Source organism: Astatotilapia calliptera, chromosome 16, assembly GCF_900246225.1.
Source record: "Astatotilapia calliptera chromosome 16, fAstCal1.2, whole genome shotgun sequence".
NCBI lineage: Eukaryota > Metazoa > Chordata > Actinopteri > Cichliformes > Cichlidae > Astatotilapia > Astatotilapia calliptera.
This window is the reverse complement of record NC_039317.1, coordinates 12,523,847-12,533,756: the sequence shown is the minus strand read 5'-3', so window position 1 is coordinate 12,533,756 and position 9,910 is coordinate 12,523,847. Positions and strand designations below refer to the sequence as shown.

At 40.1% G+C, this 9,910-nt stretch overlaps 1 protein-coding gene across 6 annotated transcripts in view; it reads right to left on the bottom strand.

The window, feature by feature from the left end:
* Positions 1 to 1,828: 1,828 nt before the first annotated feature.
* The window catches only part of nalcn (sodium leak channel, non-selective), a 70,590-nt gene continuing 62,508 nt past the window's right edge, over positions 1,829 to 9,910 (bottom strand). For all 6 annotated transcript variants that reach the window (XM_026144024.1, XM_026144025.1, XM_026144026.1 and 3 more), the window contains 13 exons: positions 8,233 to 8,339; positions 7,996 to 8,073; positions 7,790 to 7,909; positions 7,628 to 7,696; positions 7,376 to 7,524; positions 7,094 to 7,187; positions 6,618 to 6,750; positions 5,290 to 5,405; positions 4,710 to 4,867; positions 3,528 to 3,678; positions 3,264 to 3,413; positions 3,010 to 3,127; positions 1,829 to 2,720 (listed from right to left, as the gene is read on the bottom strand). In XM_026144024.1, the coding sequence (XP_025999809.1) occupies positions 2,578 to 2,720; positions 3,010 to 3,127; positions 3,264 to 3,413; positions 3,528 to 3,678; positions 4,710 to 4,867; positions 5,290 to 5,405; positions 6,618 to 6,750; positions 7,094 to 7,187; positions 7,376 to 7,524; positions 7,628 to 7,696; positions 7,790 to 7,909; positions 7,996 to 8,073; positions 8,233 to 8,339 (1,586 nt within the window). In that variant the 3' untranslated portion in view covers positions 1,829 to 2,577. The remainder of the gene's footprint in view (positions 2,721 to 3,009; positions 3,128 to 3,263; positions 3,414 to 3,527; positions 3,679 to 4,709; positions 4,868 to 5,289; positions 5,406 to 6,617; positions 6,751 to 7,093; positions 7,188 to 7,375; positions 7,525 to 7,627; positions 7,697 to 7,789; positions 7,910 to 7,995; positions 8,074 to 8,232; positions 8,340 to 9,910) is intronic.

Genomic DNA, 9,910 nt, shown 5'->3' with positions numbered 1-9,910 from the left:
AGAGTGAGAAAAGATAAAGACAGTTGATTGGCAAGAAGGTTGATGTCACACTGTTTCCCTACAGGACCATATGTCGGGGAGAGCACTCAGTCACTGAGAGAGTGGAATGTGTGAGTAAGTCATGCTTTCTATAGAGCAAGTAGGCGTCCCACAGGCAGCTGATTCTCTGCTCTCTCTCTGCTTTCCCTTGCATTCATTATCCAGCCAACCCCATACACACTCCATCAACTGTGAAACTTACTGGGCTTTTGAATGGACAAATGAAGACCCAGTCTCTTTTAATGGGCTAATTCTGTGTCAAACAAGGACCCTTGTTAAGGGAAAATACTTTAGTATGAATTTGAGAGCATTAGTCAATTAGCTCCAGTATGACCCAGAGTCATTATACATCATCAAAGGAACACAAGAAATAAATTAGAGGCTTATACTCTCACGTCTGTTTATCTGTTTGTTTGTGCGAATGGCAGAGTTCCCTGTGCTCACAGTGGACTGGCTACATTTCATTTTGTGGACACACACTGACCTGGATGGTTGGCTAGAAACTGAGCTCATCTAGATACACAGCAAGCTGCTCATAGCAGACGACAGGGCTGTCATCATAGGTCATCGCTGTGAAACGGAGAAAGTGCTGAGCACCAGGATAAGCAGTAACTCAACAGGGGTGATATGCAAAGGAGGAAGCGAGAAGGAGAGGAAGGAGTAAATAATGCATTCGCTTCCTCCCGTCAGCCTAGCTGTAGAATCCGCCAGACTGATCAAAGTTGCACAGTATGGCTCATCAGGACCGCTTGTGTCCAGGAGAGGGCAGTGTAATCCAGACACAGTGTTGAGACCATTTTCTTTGAGCAGATCCATATGAGGAGAATCATTAAACAGCATCTGTTCAGTCAATTACCCTCGTTGCTAGTCTAATCATATGTTAGATAGAAGGCTAATTAATTTTCCTATAAAGTGAACTCGTCTGGAATTAAAAACAAGTCATGATAGGAAGGGGGGGATGTGTGCTCCTGATAATTAAATGTTCAGAACAATAAAAATTCAACATTTCTGTTTCAGTGTTGAGTTTGTATCACATGACACTAAACCGGCATTTAAAATGATCTTTTAAAAGATCGGGTTTTCAATTTATTGGATGCTTTTTGGAAGTTTGAAAGGTTGAAATTTTAAATCCGTTTTAGCATCATACTGTACAGCATGTGCTCAAAGCTTAACTTGTTTGGCAATTCCACTGAAGACATCAGTGACCTATTCTAAAATGGCAATGGCATTGAGTGCAAATGCCAGAAATGACAGCATTTTCTGGTTCTTGAATAAAACTGTTATATATTTTAGTCACTGGGCTCTGGAGGCTACCCCAGCTGACACCGGCAAGACGCAGGATACACTCGTGACAGGTCGCCAGGTCATCAAAGGGCCAACGCATTCACACCCATGGGCAGTTCTCCAAATTAACTTAAAACACCTATATATTTAGACTGTGAGAGGACACCACCACCGTATAGCTCCTATCTATCCCTATCTATTTTCTGTCTGTGAACAGCATATTTAATCACAAGAGCCTTGATTTTTGTTAAAACACCATGCATTATAGACACCTAACTGTTTTAAAAAATGTAAAAACTTTTAGCTTTTATGCTTTTCAAATTTTATAGTGGAATATTACGTGGTTTATGCTGTGACTTACCCCATAATCGAACTTGCTAAGAACGGAGATAAATGACTGGTTATATTAAGAACTTAACTATAAATCTTTAAGTTGCCTTGTTCGAAGGTATCCTGTAAAAGTATGCAATTGAATGTAAAGGAAAGTAAAACAGTCTGCTCAGTCTTTTACCTCATAAATGCCCAACAAGTTTGGGCCTTTATTTAATAGAAGAATTGAATACTTGATAAAGCTAAGAATTTATAATAATTTACAAAATAGTTAACGTTTTAATGCCACACAAATACGGATAGATGTATTAATTACATTCACAGTCATCAATCTAAAAGTTTCATTTATGTAGCTTGTTCCACCAACAAGAACAAGAGGTCTGGTTTAAGTATAAAGTGACTATGAGGAAATCAACATTTATATGAGTAATACTGAAGACCACCAGAGACGTCATGGGAAAACACTGACTAAAACAGAAGAACAGAGACAGAGCATCAACATGAAAGGATGTCAGAAACTGGAGCTGCAACAGCACAATGGCCAGTGTCAAATATTGACACGAAACAGTAGAAAACACATACAGCAGCAGCTTCTTGGTTTGTATTACACGCCATGGCCTCGGTCATTGAATAATCTTTAACACCATATGTGCCTGCATAGAAAAAAGTCCTCATTATAATGAGTGGAAACTGTGGAAAAAACAGTCATTCCGATGCCAAACCTAAAGAAATTCTGTCTGCCGGATCGATGGCTCATCGACAGCCTCCGCACACGTCCTGCCAAGCTTTTCGATCAGAAAAAAGAGCTAAACATTTTTGTTTCCATTGGTCGGGTTACAGCAAGAGAAAATGAAACAACTGGAGTCAACCAGCAAGATTCCAAGCTCATCTATAAAACACCGCAGGATGCCGCGCAGCTCATCTCTAAATGTCAATGAGGTCGTCGCCGCTCTCGTCGCTCTCGACGGTCAGCTGACGGGTCCACCACTTCTTCACCTCTGACCCTGAAGAAGCCTCGTCGTTGACGGGGTTCATCTTGCAAACAATAGACTTGACACTCGTGCGACCTGAGAATGAAAGACATTCACACCCTGAGTCTTGTGATGTCTGCATGTAATTTATGATGTTATATTACCAATTCCACCACAAATGGACATTCACTGCGTGCCGCTGTAAGCGAGAGTGTGTCAAGATGAGGTGATGTCTTTTTTAAAACATTGAAGCTCATAAACAGACTGCCTGGATTTTCCCACGGCAGAGAGAAACTTGAGCAAAAAACTTTTCACTTTTACAGAACGCCCTCTAAAGAAATGTTGCCTCTTACAGTACGTAGACAGCACACTACAGCAGACACACCTGCAGGCAGCCGCCACTGTCCCAGCTTCCTCTGTGGTCTCCCCAGGTCCGAGGAGTCCTGCCTGTACCCTCCTCTGTCTGACAACGTGGGGCTCCGAAGCTGCTGGAGGCCACTCATCTAAACAAAGAGGAGAGATCCTTTGTTTCACCAATGCAAGCGCACACCCGCAGATTATATTATGTGCTTGCTATAAATCACGCTGTGAGCATGTGTTGGCTGTGTATGGAGTGGTGGTATAGATGCGGGGCTTTACCTCAGGCTGTGAGGGGTTGTCTGGGTTGTTAGCATTGTGGTCTTCACTTGGCACTGTGGTCTCTATGCTGGGAGGGTTGAGGAACCGGTTCAGCTCCTGCTGCTGGCTCTCTCTCAGGCTGTGAATGATGCTACACGACTGCTGCTGCTTCTGTGAACGCACGCATACATTCGTGGTCAGTGTCGTGCATGTTTACAATACTGCGGATACTGCAGGGGAACAAAACACAAAGCATGACTATGTGTTTTCTGTTAAGACACTAACCGCCCGGATGCGTTTGAGGCATTTCTTGAGCCACATGCGTATGGTCTGCTTGGCAACCTCTTCCTCAATGGTGTACTCCAGCTGTTCCCTTGCCAACAGCTCCTCCAGCTGGAGAGACTTTCTTATGTCCACTGAGCGGTATGACAACATGCTGCACGATTACACACACACACACACACACACACACACACACACACACACATGCAAAAACATACAGAAAAGAGAGATATTTAGTTATAGGTTTGGTAGAATTAAAAGTGGTGAATGTGATGTCACCTGATTAAAAATTTCAGATATTTAAAAAATGACATCATTTGCGTCTCTCTACGTTGCCAACTGTTTATACTGGAAACATGAGAAGCACTTAAAAGAGGTTTTTATCCCCTGATTCAGGTTTAAACAATGTGACTCATTACTTTGATATGAATTTTAGGTTACTGTTTAACACTTCCATACTGACCGTATTCTATGCCTTTAAAGCAGGGCCCAGAATTCCCTGATAAATGTCTACAACACATTTTGAACTACAGATTAATTTAGAATGTAATAAGAGCCCGTCTGACATTAAAAGATGTACGATCAATCCTTAATTAATGCTTCAGAGAGAAGGGAGAGTGTCCCATATAAGACCTAAGATCACTAACCTTTATAATAATCAATATTCATTAAATATTAACTAACACTTAAGGAACAAAACTTGTTTTTTGCAAACTAGTCAGTGGATTCAAAGCAGTGGCAAAAAAGCATATGTGTGGATTTGAACATGTTTAAATATGACCCCCAAACTCCTCTTCTGATCTCTGCTTTAGTCTCAGTTTAATCTCAATAGGCTCAGAAGAAATGGACTCTAATTTCTTACATTGTGGGCACCAGTGTTTGCAGGTGCAAAGCACCAACAGACAGGTACATACCTGTAAAGTGCTTGTATTTATAAAGTGCTTTTCCAGTCTTACTCACCACTCAAGCAGCTTCTAAACTGCAAGCAACACTTAAGATATAAAGTTTATGATATGCATCACACAACAAAACATTAAACAAAAGCTTCTTGAATGTTTTCTAGACATTGTGAGACAGGTACATTTACTAAAGAAAAAAACTATTTCTAAATTATCCCAGGCCACTAGCAATGGAAGGTATTTATTTCAGGGTTAATCTTCTGCATCTATGTGTGATCTCAGTCACCTGAGCACATCGTGAAAGGTCACATCTCCTCCGCTGTGAAGTCGCTCCATCTCATAGCACATGTGTTTAAACAGCAACTTGTCTTTGTCCAGGTCCACCTCCAGCCTGCCTCTAAGCAGACGAAGCAGAAACTTCACCCTGGATGTGGGGATTACACCCTGGAGAGAGATGGTCACACAGTTCACGGGGTAAATTAAGAAATTATGCAACGAACTTTAAAAGCCTGAAATCCTGGGATTTAGGTGTATTTCAAAAGCTGTAAAATATCAACTGCATTTAGATTTTTTTACTCACAAACTAAGATTGTTTCTAAAGTTCTTCAACAACCTAAATCATATTTTATGAACCTTTGATTTTCATAGCAAAGGAACTATGAAGGTCCCAAACAGAAAGTGACCTGATATCTCAGCGACTGGGGACGACATTCTAAGCAAACATATTTGGCCACTAGTGTGTTCCAATAAGCTGGAAAAAAAGTATTTTGCTTCATAACAGTCAATGTGCCACCAACTATGGTTTTATCATGGCCAGAGATGTTGCCATGGTAACTGTGCCCACTCTCCTCTTGCTAATTTCTCACCTCCCGTTTGTCATCCACCATGTTCCAGATGATCTGAAAGTGCCTCAGGTCATTATAGCTCAGCAGCTGGTCCTCCTCAGTGGAGTAGAACAGAGAGAAGTTCTCCACAATGATGGCTGCAGACACAAAAAGAGATATTAATACACACACGCAGAAATATTCAATAATACCAGTTCCTCTATCTATGAGTTTTCATTGTGACATGTATTTCAATAGGGGAATCTTCAAATTCTCATTCAACTTACTCATTTTTCAACTCTAACTACTTCCACATTCATTGACCTAGAGCCACCAATCAAACTTTAAAACGTTATACTTTTTCTTCAGTTCCAGTTTAAGTTTCATGCTATTTTTTATGCTAAGATTAATCTTAAAAACTTCTTTCAACTGCTGCTGTGTGCACAGTGTTTGCTCTGCAGCCTTCATTTTACTCTCAAAACGTGGCCATCGTTGTTCTCTTTCCAACAGTGTGTCTTTCAATGCTCAGAGAAGTAAACTTTTTGAACTGTGTGAATCCAAGTAGAGGGATAACCTTCTAACCGACCCATATAAATACACTGTATTTTTAGTCAGGAGTTTGTCTCAACAGTAGCAAAGACCCCACTTGTTAAATCGCTCCTGTCATTCAGATGTTTTCTGACTCTAACTTTTCTTTTGTCATTAGTCAGCTTTTTCTAATTTACATTTTAACCTCCTAGGACCTGGCGTCCACATATGTGGACATCACAAAATACTCAATTTTGCTCAACATGGGCCTGATTTCTACTTACGAGGACATTGTACTGCTACTGTTCTATCAAAATTTTAAACAAATATCCTCATATGTGGCTCTTATTTTTCTTTTAAAAAAAAAAGGTAAAAAAAAATCTGGTAATTCTTTGTTTTTACATTAATTGGGCCTCAATATGCCCAAATATCAAGGAGAAATTAAAAATGCATGTCGTGGAAGAGTTCGGGTCTTAGGAGGTTAAACATGTTCACCTACTTTTCAACTTCATCTGTGTGAACGTCGGCTTTTAGCAGTTCTGAACTTTTGTTTTCAGGTGAAAATTTCTGTATTTTTAATCTCATTCAACATTTTTAACTTAAATTCAGCATTTATGTCATTTCAGCTTAAAACATTCAGCTATCAGCATTCGCACTGCAGTTTCTTCAGAAAATACATTTTCTAGTTTATATTGATATCATTATCCTTTTGCCTAAACTAAACTGTACTAACCCAAATCAAATCATAAAATATAACAAGTTACCTAGTTTTTGGACCCGACATTAAAGGTGAGTCAATAAGATGACATTACAAGGTTATAAATAACAAAAAATTGACTGACCTACAAGAAGGTTGAGCATGATGTAGGCTATAATGACATAGAAAGAGCAGAAGTATATGAGTGCTCCAGCATAGTTGCCACAGTCCGTCTCCCAGTAGCGATGTTTATCTGGGGTGCAAAATGGTGGTTGCACCTGGGGAGGGGGAAAAAAATTGCATCAACCAACAGATATTAAAACAAACATCAAATATTCTAAGAAACCATGTTAAACATGTTTTCTTATTTACTTATATGGCTAATATTAACAGTGTCCACTGGTCCTCTTTTTTGTTTTTTTAATAAAGTGGTTTAAGAAGAACGGCAACATTGAGATCAGCGGGGTATGGCCAAATAATAGAAATATAAAGAAGTAACCACAATATTATGCTGTGAGCACTAAAGACAACAATCAAATCCTCCTACTGCACTGAAATGGCCCCAGAAACCACTTCACATTTGTCTATGGGGAAGTGCACTGTACCCGCAGCCCATCTTACCATGCAGTCATGCATGATTTTATTCCAATCTTCTCCTGTGACAATACGGAAGAGAACAGTGATAGCCTTGCCTGCTGTGGAGAAGTTGGCATGCCTGCGATTGAAGGAGATAGACACACTGACACAACTGTGTAAAGAACTCCTTTACTGTACCCGCTGCTTACATCCTGTATTGTTTATTGAAAAAAATAGTAATAATAATAATAATAATAATGATAAGATACCTTTATTAGTCCCACGAGTGGGAAATTTCATAATAAAGATCGGAAAAGCAATGATTACCGGTTTATGTTCTCTCCGTATTTGACGGTTCCGAAGAGAACAACTCCAGCAAATGCATAGCAGAGAAGAAGGAGAAACATCCCCACGATGATGAAGAAGCTCTTGTACATGCTGACGACTACAGTGAGCAGCAGCATCTTTAGTGTCACCTTTAAGATCGTACACAAAGGTGAAAAAGCAGAATTTTATTCCTACACTAGAAAATCTATTTGGATAAAGTACTTTATCTTATTTGTTGACTAATGTACTCACATGTTTCCCACATATTGTGAAGAACCTGAAGACAATCACACATGTGCCCATCATGTAGGTGTACGCATTCTGGAGTAGAAAATTGTACAGTAATTTTAGCTGTAGTGAAAAAAAATCAATAATACTGACTGAATTTGAATTTGTTTAACAGATTTTTCTAACCAGTAAGGAAAAGTGCAGAACAATCCAGATGACACCGAGCGATGTAACCAGGAGGTCATACCGATTTCGTCGACTCTGCCAGTAACCAGCGGGGGACATGGCTATCAGCTTCATTGTCACCTATAAAACAACAGCAGCAGTAAAGTAAATAAAGCCACTCAGGTACATTACAAATACCCCAGCCATCCCCCCCAAAACAGGCTCACCTCCAGGACGAATATGAAGGTAAAAACTACAGACATAGTCGCAAGGGGAAATGTTACACCGTCATCACCTACATTCCACTGAGGAAAAACACAAAAAGACCGACGTCAGTTCATACATATAAAATTGGGTTCACATCTGCGATAATTAAAAAGCCAGCTGAGAGTGTAAACTGAACAAAGACAATTAGAAGCACTCTCAGGTAATACGGCGTCATATACTGTTAAATGAGGTGTTACCTTGACTGAGAGGAGGACAGATTGTGCCAGTACCAGCACAGCAATGCCCCGTTTGAAGAAGGGATGCTGAGTAATGTCGTACATCTTGGCCCGGAAACCTCCGTTCTCTGTCAAGCACAAAAGAAGGCAAAAAAATTCAGTGAAACCTAAACAACGATTTTGGAGAATTGTGGCATTTTTGATCATCAGTGATCAGTTATAAATGTCTGAAAAGGCTCTTGTATTGAATAACCCGGGTGATTTAACTTTCAGTAGTAACCCCTACTGTCCAACAGATGGCACTCATAGACTGTTCGATTATTATTACCTGGCCAATGAGACTTTAGTGCAGCATATTTATTCAAGTAGATAAAGGGAAAAACATGCCAACATGCTTAAGTTTTTGTGAATTTGGCAAGTTTTTTGGACAGGCTGTCTCAAACGGCAGCTTCTGCACTTCATGAACCAAAATGTTGATCCTCTTAAGCATATTTAGAAAACCTTTCTAATCGTATCAAATCTAAGTTATCTAAGGCAGAATACATTCATAGTCTGAATGCAGTGTCTTTGCGACTTTTATTCTATGAGCCTTTCAGATCACTTTGGCCAACTCCTCTTTGCAGAATTGTTTAATTCAGACACACTGGAGGGTTTTTGAGCATGAACGGCCTGTTAAAGGTCATGCCAAACATCTCAATCAGACGATCTTTGATTGGGTCACTCCAAAAACTTCATTTTGTTTTGTCTTTTTTTGAGTCATTAAGAGATCGTCCTCCTGCATTACCCAATGTGTGCTTGAACTTCAGGGTATGAACTGATGGCCGGACATTCTCCTACAGGATCTTCTGTTAGAGAGCAAAATTCATGATTTCATCAATGACAGCATCATGAGGCAGCAAGGAAGCCCCACCAGCATGTTTCACTGACTGTTCTTTGAAATGCTGTTCATTTTACACCAGACGTAACGGGACTACAACCTTCCAAAAAGTCCCACTTTTTTCTCGTCAGTCGACAGAATATTCGAGTTGGATTGTTCCACTGAGGCCATTCTTGCCCACTCTCTTCCTTTTTGATGAAACATGCACTGTGACTTTAACTGAGGCAGATAAGGCCTGCAGTTCTTCAGATGTTGTTCTGGGTTATTTTGCGACCTCCTGGATGAGTCGTTGATGGACTCTTAGAGTAATTTGATAGGTTAATCCTGGGAACGCTCACCACTGTTCCAAGTTTCCTCCATTTGTGGATAATGGCTCTCATCGTGGTTCACTGGAGTCCCAAAGCCTTAGAAATGGCTTTGGGACTCTTTCCAGACTGATAAACGTCAATGCCTTTGTTTCTCAGCTGTTTCTTTAGTGGCATGACGTGTTGTGTTGTGTTTGTGAGACACTTTTAACCTACTTAAGCATCATATTTCAAAAATATAATGTTCCTAAATATTATATAGTGGTGTCTTTTGCCCACTTTCAAGGATCATTTAATATCAAATGAAAAAACAAGGAAAATCAAACAATGAAATCTGCAGGTTGTGAGTCTATATACTATATGACTGCTGGCCACAAAGAGTGTTTGTAAGTACTTTGGATGTGACTGTGTGAGCACAGACCAGCTCAGTGTTTTAATGAACCACAGGTAGTGAGTGAGTGAGTGGTGCCTGCACTGAAGACCTTTGGATGAGGATCAAAGTCAGGTTGATGGTGCT